The sequence below is a fragment of the Mauremys mutica genome, chromosome 1 (genome assembly GCF_020497125.1).
Source record: "Mauremys mutica isolate MM-2020 ecotype Southern chromosome 1, ASM2049712v1, whole genome shotgun sequence".
Classification (NCBI taxonomy): domain Eukaryota; kingdom Metazoa; phylum Chordata; order Testudines; family Geoemydidae; genus Mauremys; species Mauremys mutica.
This window is the reverse complement of record NC_059072.1, coordinates 200502712-200521967: the sequence shown is the minus strand read 5'-3', so window position 1 is coordinate 200521967 and position 19256 is coordinate 200502712. Positions and strand designations below refer to the sequence as shown.

Sequence of the window (19256 nt, the reverse complement as noted above, 5' to 3'; positions counted from 1 at the left end):
TCTGCCTCCAGAAACCTGTTCCCACTGAGCAGAAACCCACCCACCCATTCCCTCCCATGCAGGAAGAAAACCTAAAAAGTGCACCCGTGTGGCTGGCAGGAGTAAGGTCCAATGCTTGGGATCTTTACATCACTCCATATGTGGACGCACATCCACACACACACACACAGAGGACCTCACTGGTTCTCAGGGTCCTGACTGCCACATACACCACTGAAAAGTGGGTATAACCCAGGTCTCCCAGTTCCCAGCCTTCTCCACTGGACAATAAAAGAGAGGAGGGATTAAGTAAGACAATTAACTAAGGAAGAATGTGTTATACATTTTAGAGAGCACCAGGCTTTGTGACAAAGATTTGGTTCTCCAAAGACTTCAGACACAAAGGTGGAACCCTGGAAGGTGGGTGGTGCCGAGTGCAGATAACCAGTAGGTGGTTAAAGGATGAGGTAGAGTTCTGTAGCTTTAAAACTGGACTCTTTGAGGTATTGTATTTTAAATGTTTGTCTTGGATATGGAAGAATATCAAACTGAAAATGGGAATTTGCATTGTAAAATCAGTGTTATTCGTGCTGAACGGATGGAGGGATAGAATATCTCCTATAGCTAACACCATAAACTATTGTTCAGACAGTTTACATGTAGATTTATTTTATAAGATTTTATTATATTATAAAAGATGAACTCCAGCTGCCCTGGTTGGATCATGATCCAGATTTTGAGCACCTTGAAGTTCACATGTCTTCAGATCTGGGGATTTGGTTTTGTCCGTTATTTCGATTTGGGATATTCAGAGTCAGATCCGCATCCAGATTTTAAATCTGCCCATAGTTTGGGGGTGACTTTTGTGAGGTGTTTTCATGCCTCTCAAGTGTCAAGCAGAATAGAAAATCAAAATAGAGTATGAATATGTCTCTTTCTCAGATGGCTGACTAAGTAGCCTCACCCAAAAATCTCACAGTGAAGCAGTAGATTTAATTTCTCAGGAACGATCTATACCTAGACACCTCTGGGTATTTATCAGACAATGTGATGGCAATTCAGAATCCTAGTGAAAACATTACATTACATACATGGCTTTCTAGTGTGTTCACTGGTGCTATCTCCAAGAAATCAAGGTGATCCAGGGGTTGTTTTGTCCCTTGCACTGATGTTTTCACGGATCGTACACTTCAAGTCGTCTTGATTCAGAATCTGGCCCTTATATTTTTCACCCCAATCATCAACAATGTACTGGTGATATGGGTCATTAGAGTGTTCTTTCCTCTTTGATTTCACCGTGCTCACTAGGATAGCCACAATAATGAAGGAGAACATTCCAATCATTATCATGAGGTACAAGATAACATAATCAAAGTTTTCTGCATCAACTGTTGCTTTCAGTGCATCTTGTTCCGCTGTCGTGTTCCGGCGCCAGTTATTCATGTAGTTAAGAAATGTGTTTTTGAAAACATCTTCCAATATCTGGGTGAAGTTTTGTAAATCGACCATATTTCCCGTGCACTGCCATTGAAAACAAATATATAGATATTTTTAATTCTGTACTATAACAACTGCAGGGTCAATTCCTTAAGCTAGCGTAAACTTTTGTGCCAGTTTAGACCAGCTGAGGATCTGGTCCCAAGTGTCTGCATTTTACCATGTGTTTAGGGGATCAAGTGAGTCTTTACTTAGTTCTTAGTTCAGTTCTGTTTCAGTCTATACTCAGGCCAAATGAAGAGTTTTGTCTAAGTTAGGACTCAGTAAAAGTTGAGTAAGACCCTTAGGATTTGGCTCAGTAGGAATGGTCAAATTCTGCATTGACTAGCAGCCAGGACAGTGCCATTCAAATCAATGAGGCTGCACAAGGTATATCAGCACAGAATTCAGCGATCCATTTCTTGTTTCATCTAAAAAAAATGAAATCTGGCATGCCCATACGCAACACATACAAATGCATTTGGACGAGCATAATATCCAAATATGCACCCCTCGCACAGTGCTAGCTGAGTGCCAGGCAGAGTGAGGGACAGGAGGAAGGAATCCTGCTCTTCAGGCAGGTGTTGTAGCAGAGTTATTACACAGAGACTACGGACGCACAGTGCCTGCAGTGCCCTCTGTGGCCTTTGCACCCCCAGATGGGGTGTGGGAGAATGGGAAGAGTATGACGTAGCAGATTCTCCAGTCCCAAACCAGAATCTCTGCCCCCACCTGTCCCATTCTTGCTGCTGGAACACCTCATTGGAAATACATCCTTCTACACAGCCCCCTCCAAATTTTGCCTTTGTTACATGCCAGAACCACACCAGTTCCACAATCAGGGGTCCCCCTCTAGCCAGGGGTAGGATTTGCCCACAATTGTGTATGTAATATTTGGTGCTACTACATAGTATGCTGTGTTACTGCATTTCTCTCTGCACATTGTGGTGTATCATGATTGTGGTGGGAACTGTAACTTTAGATTTTCTTTGTCTAAAAGCTCAAACAAAACGTTTATTTCCTCGGGTGTTTTGCTTTTTTTGTTTGCTTGTTTTTTGCTTGTTTAAAATAAAATAAAAAGCTGTGATTGGATCACAATTTCACAGATATTTAAGACAAGAATTGCCTAATAATGATAATCTAGTCTGACCTCCTGCATAGCACAGGCCTTTGCATTTCAACCAGTAATTCCTTCAGTGGATATTATTCTTTGCTACTGCATGCATAAAAACTATCAAGCCCAATGAGTTGTGTTTGAGCTAGAGTATCCAATCCAATCTCAATGTAAAGACTTAAAGTGATGTTGAATTTACCACATCCCTTGGTAAACTGCTGCAATGAGGAATTATCCTGTCTGATCAGCATTTTCATTCTATTTCCAATTTGAATTCTTCTAACTTCATCATCCAGTCACTGGATCTTGTTATGCCTTCATCTGCTCAATTAAATCTACTATCACATATCTTCTCCTTGAATGTGTGTGTGTGTACACATATTCACACAACTGTGTAAGATTAAGATGACCTAATTAATTTTCTGTGAAAATAAGTAAAATTAAAAATTGTCATGCACATTCCATTTTGTTCATTATTTATGCTTTTCTGTGGAAAAGATTCAAAAGAAAAGGTATTGTGCTTTTTCTATTGGAAATGAAAAATTATTAACAGAAACTTACCTCTTCTGTGTCTTCGTGTAATTAAATTCACAGCAACAACTGAGATTTTAAAATTTCACTTGCTAATGTTACAATAATCTTGGAGGGTAGAGAAAAATCTTAAGCTTCAAGAAACTACCAGCTTAGACTAAGCTATATACTGGCCAGTGAAATAACTACATTGTACTCTAGTTTCTATGTTTATATTAAATGAAACGTTAAATCTAATCTTACTGGAAAGTTAAATATTGGCTGAAAACTAATGTAATCTTATTGGCTAACAGTGTACTGCACTCTTTAAGTTTGTAATTACTATAATACCATAAAGTTTAAAAGAACACCATGAAGGTTTTTAAGATTATACATTGACATAACTTGTTCTGTATTGATTATTCCACATTATAGGCTAAGGGTCAAGACGTGCTTTTTAAAAAATGAAAAAAGACCTCTTGAATAACTTCAGCGTGATGTGCTGAATACTGCACAGACACAGTAAAAGAACTTTTCTGCAGAGCTGGTGTATCGTCACCCAAAGAGTAGAATTTTCTATTTTCCTTCCTTCTCTCCTCAAATCACAACTATGAGTACCTCCCCCGCCCCCCAATCCTTCCAGCTCTTACTCTTCTCAAACATAATTTTTGGATGTATTAGCAGGACTGTCATAAGCAAGACACGAGAAATAACTCTTCCACTCTACTCCATGCTGATAAGACCTCAACTGAAGTATTATGTCCAGTTCTGGGTGCCACATTTCAGAAAAGATGTGGACAAATTGGATAAAGTCCAGAGAAGAGCAACAAAAATGATTAAAGGTCTAGAAAACATGACCTAGGGGGGAAGATTAAAAAAATTGGGTTTGTTTAGTCCAGAGAAGAGAAGACTGAGGATGAACCTGATAACAGTTTTCAAGCACATAAAAGGATAGGACAAGAAGCAATGGGCTTAAATTGCAGCAAGGGCAGTTTAGGTTGGACATCAGGAAAACTTCCTAACTGTCAGGGTAGTTAATTGGAATAAATTGCCTAGGGAGGTTGTGGAATCTCCATCACTGAAGTTTTTAAAGAGCAGATTAGACAAACCCCTCTCAGGGATGGTTTAGATAATATTTAGTCCTGCCTTGAATGCAGGGGACTGGACTAGAAGACCTCTCAAGATCCCTTCTAGTTCTACAATTCTGTGATTTCTTCCTTGGGTACCTTCCCAGCTCCTCTGTCCCAACCTTGCCACTTCCTTTGCCTTTCCCCTAGATGCTTCAGATGGTTGACCTTCCCTTTATTGGTCATTCAGCCTCCTTTTGGAGCTCACGCTGCAGGAGATGGGCTCCTCAAGCATGAAGCTCTCCTGGCCAGATCCAGTCTTTTTGCAGTGGATTTCTTCCCAGAGCCACAGCACCCTTCTGGCATGCTGAGCCCACAGCAGCACCTATCTGACCACAGCCTACAGCAACCCTCATTTTAACTTAATTTTGTTTTTGTTTTTTTCTGTTTTCAAGTGCAGACACCTGCACCTCTCATCAGCTTCCTACTCTGAGTGTCTACCAGATAGCTCCACCAGAAGTCCTCTACACTTCTTCTTTGCAATGATCTATATTCCAAAGGAAGGCTCAAGAAAGATGTCAGCTTGATGACAGCTCTTAATGGCGAAGTCCTTGTCTTTCATGTGGAACAGGTACAGCACATGCAGAAGCTGGGCAAGCCTCTCCATGCTGGTCTCTTTAACATGTCTCGACCCTGGCCTGGATGGAGACCATTGGTAGAAGCAAGAGGACGAAATACATTTTTAAAAAAGTGAATTACACATTAACTTTTCTTCTGTACAAGTACCATGCGGAAACCTAGCTGAAAAACCTTAGACATAGCAGTGATTTACTCTAATGGGGCGGAGACCTCTTTGTTGTGAAGATTTGTAATGGTCTTTGGCCAGGATGATGATGCATACATTGCAGAATAACATCCAGAGGCTCCAGCTCAGAACATTGGACGAGGCGTTGTGCAAACACCTAGTAAGAGATAGTTCCTCCCCAAAAGAGCATTGCCAGTTTAGACGTCCTTTTGCCCCTAAGCGATTCCCAGAGAAAATAGGTTTTCCAACACATCAACCTGTGAGGAGCTAGACGAAAGCACAAGCAGTCTGGCAACATATGATCAGCCTGCTCAGAGCATGCAAATGAATGCTGTTGTATTAAAAAAATCATTTGCCCCGGCAAAGCTCCACTGAAGTTAGTGCCAGGCTGCCGACATTGGCATGGCTATTGCCATTGCTTCCGCTGAATGACTCTCCTTGCATGCACACGTCCTAGTGCTGGTGGGCTCCCGGCAGCCTTTACTGCTACGGCTTCCATTTTGCTGCTTCCTGTGTGAATTGCCTTAGAACTCACAAGTAGTAGGTAGATAGCAACAGGATTCTCTCTTCTGTGGGCCACAGGGACAATCACGGACATCTAATCTGACCTCCTGCATAACACAGGCTGTAGCCTTTCACCCTGGGACCAGGGCTGAATTAGGGCAATGCAGGGCCATAGGGACACCATGACAGAGGGGCCCCTGTGGCTCTACACCTGTTGCACAGGTCCCCAACTAGAGTAGCAGTGGCAAGGGAAGCCCCCCTCCCTTCTCTTTTTAAGAGAGGCAAGAACAGCAGCACGATCCCTCTTCTTCCACCCAAGGATGTCAGCAAGGGACTCTCCTTCCCTTGGGTGAAGCAGGGACAGCAACAGGGGTCCCTTCTCCCCAGTGGATGGACGGGGATGACAGCAAGTGGGTCCCTCTATTTACCCTGCAGCCAAGGTGTATCTGCTGGGGTGGCTGTTGTGGAGCCATCCCAGCATGCTGGGTCTTGGAGTTCCCACCCCAGTGAGAAACACAGGGAAGTTCGCCCTTCTCAGAGCTATTGGTTCAGGCTGTTGGCAGACTCAGGCAGATGTCACTATATCAAGCGACAAAGAGTCCTGTGGCATCTTATAGACTAACAGCCATATTGGAGCATGAGCTTTCGTGGGTGAATACCCACTTTGTCAGATGCAAGGACTCTTTGTCGCTTTTTACAGATCCAGACTAACACGGCTACCCACTCTGATATTTGTCACTATATCAGTTACATTTAGGTCATATTTTCAAAGTCTTCTTCACAACCATGAGGACAAGAAACTTACTAAAAAAAAAAAAAAAGAGTCAAAGCTGAGCTACAGATGAAATCACATGACTCCAAGTGGTGGGAGGCCTACAGAAGGACGTATGGTGTCTCTGCCTCCATCCAGCCCTGCCCGCAATTCCTGCATCCAAGACCAACAACTTGTGGTTCAGAAGAAAGTCACTATGCAACATTGCCAAATCCTGAGCTAGCTGGTCACTCTTTCTTCTGTGATTAGCTAGATAGATAACATGGAGCTGTATAACAACATTATTAGAGATGGTCTAAGCCATACAATTTTGATCAGGCTTTCTAATACAGCCCACTTTAGGGAGAGGTCCTTTTGATCAAGGTTTGTGTCTGGGCTTTGAATGCCCCCAAAGGTCAGAAGTGTTTGGATTTGGAGTGCTGGGGGAGGCCTGTCTCTAAATATATTAATAGTTGTATGTATAAAGTGCCCCACCCGTGAGGTGCTCAGGATTCTGTATAATATTTACTCCCTGTTCTAAAACAATAAAAGTTGCATAAACAAATGGAGGGAGGACTGCCAGGAGGAGAAGAACTGGGAAAGGTTCTACCTAGCAGGGCCATCAGTGATCATAATAAAACACTGGGACACAGAGACAATTTCAGTGATTACTTAGAAGTGTGGCGGGATGGACTGAGAGGGGCAGGTGAGTTGTACACATGCACGTACACACACACTAGCAGCTCAATCATCTGCCAGCCTAAGACATGGTTTGTGGAGAATCCCTAAATGTAGCTGGGGTGAGAGTGCAAATACCCATCAGAACCAGTCTGAAGGGGACGATTTAGAAACAGCTCCTACATCACTAAAGTGTTTAAAAACCAGCAGGGGCAACACTGGACTCAGTCTGTTGCAGCCGACGTAGAGAATGCAAGGTGGCTGGGATGCAATCATGTGCTGTTCTTTTCAACACACGCTGCACAGGATGGCACGGAGGTAATTACAGTAACTGAGCACTGTTGCCATGGCGGTATATTTTGTTGTTGTGCCAGCTATCTGGGATAAATAAGGGTGTAGCCTGCACAAAGTGTTTACATGAAAAAGCAAACACAACCCATTTTACTTGGTCCAGCACATGCCTTCAAGTAACCTCGAGAGACTGGAGTTAACCTCACTGACTACCAACCCTTTGATAAGCAAGGACACAAAGACAAATGGAGTCACCTCTGTGATCCTACGAGCCCCTCAGTGCCCACTGGCAAGGGGTCATTGCCCTGTAACAGCAACTCCCATCAGGCCTGACAAACTCACTACACCTAACACATTACTCTCATGATATTTATCTATAAAGAAGTCCTGTAAACTATCAAATGAAAACTTACCTCACACAGGTCATCAGTGACATTGCATGATGTCTGTGTGGCCGTTAATTAAAAAGTTGTATGTGTAGACTAAAAAGTGTTTACAACCATGTAACCAAGCAGGGCAGATAAACAAGTCTTTCCCAGACAAAGGAATGTTACCAGTCTGCCTTGGTGTCTGTTGTGAATCAAGTATTGCGTAACTAACACAAAGGAGACTATCTTCCGTGACTTCCATGACCTCTGGGACACAAACATAGCCTTATCCATCGCTGAGGGGACAAAGAGGTCAGCACTCTTTGCGTTCTGTGGTGGAGGGTGGATCCCCAGCCATGTGAGGTGAGTGACACTGAAAAGTTGCTTATCTTAGTCAAGGATTGTAGCCTGTAGAGCTAAGTTTTAGTCACTAGGCAGCGTGATTATACTTCTGTTTTGTTTGTAACCATTTTCTGTTGCTATTATCTCTGCTTAGTGTCACTTCCATCTCTGTTCTTTAGTAATAAACTCATTCTTGTTTTTATGAGAAATTCATCACCGTGCTGTTATACGAGAGGGAGGTGGGCGTCCCCAGCTGAGCCAACAGGCTGGGTGTGTGTCCGATCTCTTTGTAGACAGCAAACTTGGTCATTTCTGTGAGCGTTTCATGACAGGGGCTGGATGCTGCAGGGCGAGGCTTCTGGAGAGTTCAGGAACTGAAGTACACCAAGAGTTAACCAAGGCAAAGTTAGGACTGGTGGAGTTCTAAGGAGTTTGCTTGGCTGCCTAAGGGTGGCAGGTCACACAATTTAGCACCAACAAAGCCCTCTATTGCTAAGGCAGAAGGGTAGCAGGGTAACCTACAGTTCTGGATGCCCTGAGAGTGTGTCACAGCCTCCTATTGACCACCTGCAATTCTTCTGTCTCCTCAGGACTGAGACTGAGATACCCCTGCTGGAAACATTGTCGAAACATTCTCCCTGGCACCTGCTGAGCTTGCTGAGTTCACAGATCAAAACACACCCAGAGGCGCATCCTCAGCACAATGATAACCCACCCTGTGGTTCAAAATGATCTTGCCGAGTTGAACAACAGGGGAGATAGAACAGATCCTTCTAGGCACACCATGTCACATGCCTTCCTGGCGATGCAGAAACCCCGACTAGCTTCTATCTTCCAGGAGTGACTGGAACCACTGAAGGGCAGTCCCAGACACAACAACAACAACAGCTGTGTCAGAGCAACAACCCACAAGGCCGACGAGAGCCGGGGGGAAGCTGGTACAAATTACTGGGGCTCGGCGGTTAGGAAGGGAGCCCAGGGCCTGGCTTCGTTGGCCCTGTTTAGCCGATCCACCCTTGCTGGGGGGCCTGAACATGTTTTTTTACCGGGGCCCGAACCAGCTTCCTGACAACCCACAGCCATTCCTAGCAAAAGCTGCTGAGAACAGTGGTTTTCATGTATACAGAGCACAACATCTTTCTCTCCATGGGTCTTGCTCTTTTTTTTAAACTTTTAGCAGAAGAGTAGCTCTGACTTCTGAGCTTTACCCTAAACTATGCTTTGAAATTAAAAAAAAAATTTAAATCATTTGGGGGTTTTGCATTAGTAGCTTTTGTCCAAGCGCATTCATTTAATGAAAGGCTTTATAGGTTTAATCACCATGCTGGGAAATGTTCAATCCTGGGGGGGGCTTGCACAAATGCTAAACTTTTCTGTACATTCTTTTTTAAAATCAAATGACCTTGGTGTTCCAAGCTCTCCCTCAACTGTGTGTTCAAACACGCAGACAAAGAGGCAAATAATTTGCCTTGTCAGCATCTAGGATTCTATCCTGCAAGGTGCTGAACGACTCCAATCAGCACTAAAGTCAGCTGAAACCACACAAGAATTGCAGAGCTTGTAGGAGCAGGCCCCTGCTGTCTCACAAGTCAGACATCACCACACGAGTGAGGTTGAGGGCCCAGAGCCTCCAAGACATTTAGGCACCTCACTTCCACTGAAAACAACGCTAGGCACCTAAATACCTTGGAGGATTTGGATCTAAACGAATATGTCTATGAAGGCCCCAAATCCCACAGCTACATCCACACAGGTAATCCCCTGCCCACTGGGGAATTCCATTGCCTTCAATGGCACGCCAAGTGGGCTCAAGGGTCCTGCAGTGGAGAGCTGATTGCTTGATTAGGGCCTGATTTATTCACAGCATCATGACTGTACAGAAAGCTCGCTCAGCAGGAAACAGGGACACGGAAGAGAAAGTAGATACATTCCCCTCTGAACAGAACAATGTGAGGGCCAACAAACATTCTCGGATCAACTTCAAATGCATTTTCACCTGGGCTTCAAAGGTCATTAAAGTGTGTCTGTTGCATTGAAACTGTGCTGTATTTGCTGTGGCCTGAAGCCAGTGCCTTGTTTATGTTGGAATGAAATTAAAAGATGTTTGTAAATAATGGAAGCAGGCACTATACTTGTGATGGTTTAGGATGAACCTGCTTTTTTAATTGGAAGCTACACTTCAGTTATCTCTAGGGCTGCAGTGAGCAATTGTAAATGTGCATACACACGCTTGTGCACACTCTACCAGTTTGAATTTGGCCCTGCCCACAGTAGAACCATGATTTCCCACAGTCAACACGCCATTACTGAGTAACAGGCTCAGTAACGCAGCTGGGGCAGTGAAACAGATAGATTCAGTAGCGTAGATTATTAGGGTTCGACGAAGAACAAAACTGTTGCCCCAGTTAGTTACACGCTGTACACGTGGTGTGCTTGTTTTCCCAGTGCCTTCATGGAGTGGTGTTGGAAACACAGGCCTTTCCACAGAACCAATTACTTTTACCTTCCAGTATGAATGAAACTAATCCAATTTCTTCTAATGAAAAAACAAACCAAGATTTGGGGGTGGAGGGGGAATGACTGTCTTGGGAGTAAAGTTGTGCCTTCTTCCATCCAGCCCCATACACCTGGACTGTGCCCACAACTTGTTCAGGTCATTCCTAAAAATGTACCACTCTAGCTTCCCCTACACAAAAGTGAGAGTTTACACTTGAATTTAAAAAATGAACTCGGAAACACTTCGACATGCCAGGCAACGCTCAGCCTGTGCAAAAGGCTAACTCAGCATGAGGTCTGGGCACTGCTTGAGCCCTATTTTAAGTGGTTCTCAGGCTTGCAGAGAGGGGTGGACTTCACTTCCCAAAGTACAGGGATAGCAATTCTTCCTGGCCCATTTGTGATCTGTGCTGGGGAAGTCACAAGGCTCCTTACAACACTCCCTCCTCATCTCACTGTGCAGCCACAGTGGCCAGGCAGAATCTGGCCTCTAACTGCTAAGAACCGAGCTAATCCTTTGCCCCCAAATCAGAAAGATCCAGAAGCCAGGTTGTGTTTTGTGTTGAAGGGGTAACTCACAGTGTTTTAGCACAGGCTAGCTGTATGCACAATATGTGTCCAAAGTCCAATATGTGCAACAGTAATCACAACTTACTTCCTGCCTACCCATCATCAGAAAGGCTACTCTGATGACACTTCCAACCTCATTTGAACCTGGAAATTTCATGCAAGAGCCTGGCTGGGTGAGATTTCCAGATCAAGAAGTTTTGCATACTGGTCACACCTTTAAGATATTTATCCAAGCTGAACCTAATGAGCTTCACCCATGAATAGTTGCACTACGTGTCAAAGCTTTACTGCAAAATCCTGTCCTCGCCTGATGTAGCCATACAGAGGGGAGGGAGAGTGGCAGAGCAGGCTATGTGCCTGGCCCAAGAATGGCTTATTAACATAGCTGGGGGCAGGCCACTACCTGCTATACCCTGCTGGGTGCTTTCGCAGCTCCTCTGAGCAGGAGTAGTTTGCCTGACTCTGCGTGTGCCAGCTAGCACAATCTGCTCATAGCACTAGCTGGCTACAGGCCTAGATATTGTCCCTAACCTTCAAACCACATCCCAAAGGACATGGTACATGGACTAGCCTGTACACCAAACCCAAATCCTAGCTCGCCTGTAAACTTGGATCAGAGGAAGGAGGCAATCTTCTCACTCTCTTCCCCCTCCCACTTGTGCTATGAACACCATCTTCTTGTTCCTGAGCCTGGAGGTGCTTTTTTTTTAGTCTTGGCCTTATACAGTAAGTATGGTGCTTTCTTGAAAAAGATGAAGATTAGTTTTTCCACTTCTGAGGCTGGATCAGCAATTTCTGCAATGGCAGGGGTAGGGGAACCATCATTTAAAATATTAAGTTCAGTCAGTTTTAAAATCAAAGCAAATGGATTTTTTCCATATCGATCAACAAGGGGACTGAAAAGCTATGCAGTTAACATGCTTGCATGATGTGCGCACAGCTGGTCTAGGTGAGAATATGTTCAGAATTAGCACTGCACAGGAATTTTTCAACAAAATGATTTTTTTCCAGAAAATGCAATTTGTGTCCCACACACACATTAGAAAGGTTAGGGTGGAATCTGTCTATTCTATCTCTTTTCCTCCTCCTCTTCTTCTGTAGATGCCTTGAGAACAAAATAATTTAGCTTGGCTTCACCTGGGGTCCTTTAAAGTGGGTATAATATAAGAATGATACATTTTTTCTTAAAAAATTAAATGTGTCTCTTGAAATGAGACTGAAAAACATTCCAAATAAAACACTTCAATGAGCTTTGCTTTTCATACTATTTAAGTTCTGCATCCCATCAGATTTACTCCACAAAATGTCCCCATTTAGTATGTTTTTAAAGTGCCTTTCTGTAAGTGGGCTCATAAACCCACTTAAATAAGCCTGTTAGATATTGCGGTTTTGTTTTTGTTTTCGGGGTGTGGAGAGAGGCAAGCCTATAAACCAACTTAAATACAGCTTGACCAAGATAAACTAAACCTAATGCAATTGATGAATGTTTGCTACCGTTCCCCAAGCTACTGTAAAATGTCATTTCCAGGAGTGAGGAGTTGCTGCATCTCTAAACTCTGGCCAGAACAACTTCCCAGGTGGATGCGCCACCTGCTGGAGAACCTTTATCCATCGGCTTTTAGATGTTATCCTTTCATGCTAAGGTTTCTTATATTTTGGAAAGGACCAGGACTCAAACCTGTTCTCTCCAAGCTCTCACTGACTCCTCAGCACCAAGTCTGTTTCCTCAGTGGGAGATGGAATTGCTTTTTAACACTAGTTCACAAAGACTTTGTATGTTTCCTTTATCTGTCCAAGGTCTCTCTTTACTCTAAGTGACATTCATCCCGTGCACAGCTGCCATATTAGGCTAATGCACTACTTAAGCCCTCAAAATTGGGTTTCAGTGGGTTCGAATGGTGCATTCACTATGAGCTGCCCCTGCACACAAGGCTGAATTTAATCCATTGTAACTGTTGAACAATCAGATACTTCCATGTATTTGAATCTGAAGAAAGTTTTAAAATACTAGATCATACCTCGGACATCCTGGAAAGGGTTAATCAGCCCTTAGCAGTTGCTCTGGTGGATAAGTCCTCAGCCCTACAGGGCAATGACCCATCATTAAGAGTTTGTTCTTGTGATGTAATGTAATATCCTTGCTAGTCATGAGCCTGATCTAAGCCTCTGAGCCAAACTCCCCTGAACTCAGGTAATGGTTGGAATCTGAATCCAGATCTGGGCCCAAATTTGGCAAATGGCCCATATTTGTGTCTATATAACAAGCTGAACCAAAGCTCAGCTCCAATACTCCGAATATATTTTGTATAATTGCAATCCAGATCTAATGATTGTAGCTTGAATCCATCTCTGATCCTTGCAAGGAATTATAATGGGTAGTGTTTCCATGCAGCTTACTACTGGTGGTCAAAAAACCCAAACTGCTACATACAAATCTGAAAACATTTGCAGCTTGAATTTTAAAAAGGCTTGGATTGGAAGCAGCCCTAGCTTTGGTTTTGGATTTGTCAAACCAAAACTTGAATGAGAAGCCTTTGCAAAACCAAATTGTAAACATGGTCCCCTTAGCCCATCTCTAGCCTGCAGGGGTCTCATCTCCAGTGCAGAAAAGTTTCCATCTTGGTAAAGCATAGAGATAAAACAGGTCATGTTGCACTCTTCTGAGCAGCCGGGCCAAAGCTGCAGAGATGCTGAGCACTCACACTTCCCATTTATGTCAATGGAAAATTCATGTGATTGATATCATCTGCGTTTGGCATAGATGAATGCAGGAGAATTTGGCTATGCAGATGGACACACGTGGCACAAAGCAGACTACTTTCCTAGGAACGCTAGCTAAACATAATGATAAATGATGAAGACTCTTAAGACCCTGATGAGATATAAAAATCACTAGGTCCTTGGAGTGCTGCCAGTGAAGAGGAAACTGATTTAATCTCTTTTAGAGAAACATTTGTTCCTCACAGCCTGAAAACTGATGTCTGGAAGGACTTTATACGAATGTTTTGAACACCATCGATGATGCAGGGCCCACAAAACCCAGCTGGCAACACTATTCTAATTACCATTTCATACTTGAAGGATCTGATTGAGACCATAGCTTTACAAGGACGTCAGAATAGGTTTTATTGAAAGCAGTGAATTTTCTTCCCCTCTCTCACCCCCAGACATCAGTCCAGCAGCCCAAGGCATGCTTAGAAAGCTTTGTGGTGACCCCAAATGGCTGTTTGAAAGAGGGAAAGGAGTCATCCATTTTGTTCCCAGTTAAAATGCTGATCACCTTTGTGACCCAAGGAGGAAAGAGCTGAAAAAAAGGCTATGGAGAAAGAAGCAATGGGTTGACTTTTTACGGCGTAGTTCGTTTTCCTTATTCTTGCTGCAATGACAGATTTATGGCTGGGGTTTTCAAGGGAGTTTAAGGGAGTTTGGTGCTTTAATCACCTGACCATTCTTGTTTTACACTCTTTTTACTGAACCATTTGGCAAACGTAATGGATGTTAAAAGCTCTATTTTTAAGTACTGTAGATGTTTGCTGAAAGTAAATAAAGATACAGTTTAGTTCGTATACCCCTAAAGAAGCTGGAGCCTTCCACATATGTTTCATTTGCTGTGAGGTTTTTGAGTAACTTGGAACTTGGTAAGGAATTTTATCTAGCAATGTTAGAACAACATGCCCTGTACCGTGCAGCATCCCAGAGATGATACCACTTGTGGGAAGGGTAATCACATTGTTTCTGAAGGACACTGATGCATTCCTTCATAGAGATAGAGAACCTGCCCTGATTAAGGGAGCAGGGCTGGCTCTAGTCATGTGATCACAGCAGGCCCCATGCATTTTGGGGCTGTGCTCTGTCTACACTATCTCCTGCAATCTATGGTACTTATATGGCCCCTATTGACATATCTTCAATGTATTCATCCCCATTTGATAGATGGGGAACTGAGACAAAAAGAGATTAAAGCCTTATCTACATGTGAAAATTAATCTGGAATAAGGTAGAGTGTGAAGTTAAAGCTGATTAACTATTCCTGATTAACTCTATGTATGGATGCTCTTATGTGGATTAATAAAAGTGACAAAGAGTCCTGCGGCACCTTATAGACTAACAGACGTATTGGAGCATGAGCTTCCATGGGTGAATACCCACTTCATCAGATGATGAAGTGGGTATTCACCCATGGAAGCTCATGCTCCAATACATCTGTTAGTCTATAAGGTGCCACAGGACTCTGTTGCTTTTTACAGATCCAGACTAACACGGCTACTCCTCTGATATTATGTGGATTAAGAGCATCCACACAATGCATGAATCGAGAATAGCTACCCCAGAATAACTTGCCCTGTAAAGCAGCCCTACCTGACTTGGCCCAAAGTCACACAGGGACTCTGTGAAGCAGGGCATTGAACCTGGGTATCCCAAGCCCCAGACTAGAGCTTATACCTTCTCTGCTGGCCTGACATACCCTCTCACTGACACCTTGAAATGCTAATTTGGAACCTCACCCTTCCATGTGAAGACCCATATAAGTCCCTCACTCTTGAGCTGACGAACCCTCCTCTCCCTAATGTGCTATGTGGGTTAAGAAAGTTTTCCTGAGAGTCCCATCTGACTTTGCAGGGGGCTTCATAAAACCTAGGCCTTGCCCTGTAGAAGGACAGTTACCTGCTGAGGGTTTTTTAATTGATCATTAATATCACATAATATGTAGCTGAACCGCAAACAAAGTGCTGGGCCAGAACAGAAGCCCCCCACCTGAACACCCCTGAACTTTGTGGAAGTGAAGATCTGACCATAAACCAAATTTTGTGGCTGAAACTATCCTATAGTAGGCTGAACTAAATGTCTCATTAACCTGGGGAAACTTTCAACCAACACAAAACTTTGCAGCTCACTTCCATCTCCATTGTACAGTTTTGACTGGTGCCCAACAGTGCAGCATTCGAGCTCTATCCACGTTAATTAGATAGCCAGAGCCAAGGCCCTAGTGGATTTCAAGGAGTCTTCAGCTCTATTCAAGTGACTGTAAGACCACAATGTGGTCTTAAATAACCATGCACAATTGTGCCTGAAGATAAACATCATGTTCAGGGTCATGATGAATTCAGTCCAGATTTAGGCTGTCAAGGAAATATAAAATATACTGCTTGTACTCCTGCTCTAGAGAGCAGGGCATTTTCAGACATGTTCCACTAAACACCACCAAAGGCTGACAGAGAACTCTCACCTGCTTTTCTAGTTTATACATAGAGAATCGCTGAACAGTGGACACAAAGGGACAAGTTTAAATGATTCAAAGACCTTGTACACACTCCAGAATAGCCTTGGCTCAGCAATCAGTGTAGTTGCACCAGTGCTGACTTCAACAGCAGACAAAGGCAAGCCAGAGTTTATATCAACTTAGGCCTGGGCTACACTAGCAGGGGGGTTCAAACTAAGATACGCAACTTCGGCTATGCTATTTGCATAGCTGAAGTCGAAGTATCTTAGTTTGACTTACCTGTCCGTCCTCACACCGGCAAGTTGACCGCCGCGGCTCCCCCATTGACTCCGCTTACTCCTCCTGCTGAGGTGGAGTACAGGTGTCGATTCGGGGATCGATTTATTGCATCTAGACAAGACACGATAAATCGATCCCCGATACATCGAACACTACCCGCTGATCCAGCGGGTAGTATAGACATACCCTAAGTGAGACCTGTTTAGGTAGACTTAGTGTTCCAAACTGAGAAGTGATGTGTAAATTACATATTGGGAAGTGGGGGAGAGTCCAGGAGATCCTAGAGAAAGTCAAAGAGTATCTGCCTGACTCTAAGTTGGCATAATTGACATGATCAGGGAGCCAGAAGAAGTTAAAAATTACATTATCTTAGATTCACCACTGAATTTGGCTCAGAGTATCTAGCTCATATTTATCAGGAATCAAAGTGCAGAAAAAGTAGGTAAATATTTTTCTTCTCTGTGAGCTGGTCTGTATCAAAGATGTGACTGACCGTAATGCTTTAGAAAGTAGATTGAACAGATAACTAGACTGCCCCTCATGTTGGCACATCATTTTATCAGGTCATTGCTACATAAACATGATTCAGCTGCAGTGTTTACCCTGAATCTATATATAGCAAACAAGGGATAAAACGGGCAACGGTAATGTATGTCAGTTGCCATTTTCAGAATGACCACATGGTGTCCCCACAGTGCTGTACAGCATTACTTAAATCTACCAATGGCAATGATTCTCACTTGTAACACATCTCAATACACAGACATTGAAACCTTTGCACAGCATTGATCTGACCCGTAGTTATCTTTAGAGCTACCAGGAAAATAGTTATGACCTCAGTCTGCAACAAAACCAAACAAAGGGTCAGGCACTACAGTGAGAATACCGATGGTGAGAGTCGGCGCACTTGCACTTAGGGTAAAACCAAGCACAGGTTGAAAATTTGGGCCTGGGGGTTGAAATGATGGTATATAGCACTATGACATAAGACTGCTTTTCATGCATAGCTCTCAAAGCACTTCACAAGGAAGGTATGTATCATTATCCCCATTTTACAATGGGAAAACCGAGGCACAGAGCAATTTGCCAAAGGTTGCCCAACAGGCCAGCAGCAGAGCTCAGACTATAGTACTAGTCCAGTCTTTAGCATCAGTCCAGTGTTCTATCCACTGGCCCAGACTGCCCGTTTCAAAGTAAGGTGATGTTATGATTGTGTTTGCTGTGTCCTTGCACCTTTAAATGTAAACTCTACCTGCCTGGGACAGTGGTGTGAATTAATTCAATCGCTCTGTGCCCCACAGTCTTATTTGTTCTTCCTTTCTTTGTGCTGTTTTCTTAATCTCAGATGCCCTCCAGACTGTGTCAAATGCCCTGGTTCCACAGGGGTCCCTTTGGCCCCTTTCCGGGTTTCTCTGAGTGCATTTCTACGGGTATCAGACCTGGTGCTCTGACCTTTCTTAAGGTGGAATCCCACAATTCGCTCACTCTTAGACCAGGCCCTGGACTACAGCCCCCTGTGCACCAACCATGATTACTCAGCAGGCCTGACAGGGTTTGGCATCTGCACATCTTGGGAGTCGGAGACCAAAGCACTGACTGATCTTAACAGCAGGGACAAAGCAAAACATAAGAGAAAACAGATTTTAAAGCCATAAAAGAGCTACATGCATGCCTGTCTCACCACAGCTTACCGTCCCTCTGGAAGCTTAGGGAGACGTGACTGCCTCAAACCCTCTACTGAGTGTCTGTGTTAGGGTGACCAGGTGTCCCAATTTTATAGGGACAGTCCCAATTTTTGGGTCTTTTTCTTATATAGGGTCTTATTACCTCCCACCCCCATCCTGATTTTTCACATTTGCTGTCTGGTCACCCTAGTCTGTGTCAGTCTGTTCCCCGTGAACAGCACCCTGACAACTATGAGACCCCGGGACAGAGCGTGCCTTTTTAACCATATAATGCCCTTTGGATCTGTTGGCTACATGCACTGGCATAACAACTCTTGTAACTTGGCTGGAGCTTGGAAGTAGCATCTTCCCAGCTAACAGCTCTGGCACTGTGCCTTAATCACACACACACACACACACACACACAGAAAGGTTGCTAACCTGGAGCCTTTGTTCTGCCTTTTTGCTATTTTCCTAGAAGCCCTGCTATTAAACTAAACCAACATCTACTGTGGCAAAGTACCTCCTCTCCTCTAGTAGGTCCTGCGCTTATTGGCGGATTTCCTCCCCTCAGTGGTCTTCCCCTTGGATGAAACCCACAGTCTGGATCAACTCCTCCTATGTCTGATTAGGAGTAGCGAGGCTTGGGGGGAACCCGGGCCCACCCTCTACTCCGGGTTCCAGCCCAGGGCCCTGTGAATTGCAGCAGTCTCTATAGTGCTACTTGTAACTGCTGCTTGACCGCTACAGCAACCTGGGCTACTTCCCCATAGCCTCCTTCAAACACCTTCTTTATCCTCACCATAGGATCCTCCTGGTGTCTGATACTGCCTGATTGTATGGTGTTTCCTCAATCCTCCAGTAGCACACCCTCTCAGTTCTCAGCTCCCTGTGTCTCTGGCTCCCAGCTCCTCATACGCACTTCCTTCCTCTGGCTCCTCCTCCTTGACTGGAGTGAGCTCCCCTTTTTATACCAGGTGCCCTGATTAGCCTGCCCTGATTGGCTGCAGGTGCTCCAATCAATGTAGCTCTCTCCGGTGCCTTCTAGAAAGTTCTTAATTGTTCCCAGGTGCCTTGATTAGCCTGCCCTGATTGGCTGCAGGTGCTCCAATCACTGTAGCTCTCTCCTGTGTCTTCTAGA

The 19256-nt window shown here is 44.0% G+C and overlaps 1 protein-coding gene across 4 annotated transcripts; it reads right to left on the bottom strand.

The window, feature by feature from the left end:
• Window positions 1-753: 753 nt before the first annotated feature.
• On the bottom strand, window positions 754-18970 carry KCNE2 (potassium voltage-gated channel subfamily E regulatory subunit 2). 4 transcript variants are annotated; one of them, XM_045002509.1, is made up of 2 exons: window positions 18918-18955; window positions 754-1500 (listed from the first exon to the last, which is right to left on the bottom strand). In XM_045002509.1, the coding sequence occupies exons 1-2, from the start codon at window positions 18918-18920 to the stop codon at window positions 1111-1113; spliced, it is 393 nt and encodes a 130-aa protein (XP_044858444.1). In that variant the 5' UTR covers window positions 18921-18955; the 3' UTR covers window positions 754-1110. The 4 variants fall into 4 exon arrangements, 3 of the variants coding, with proteins under 3 accessions (XP_044858444.1, XP_044858446.1, XP_044858445.1); XM_045002511.1 differs by lacking the exon at window positions 18918-18955 and adding an exon at window positions 7589-7620; XM_045002510.1 differs by lacking the exon at window positions 18918-18955 and adding an exon at window positions 3131-3268.
• Between the last annotated feature and the right edge of the window lie 286 nt (window positions 18971-19256).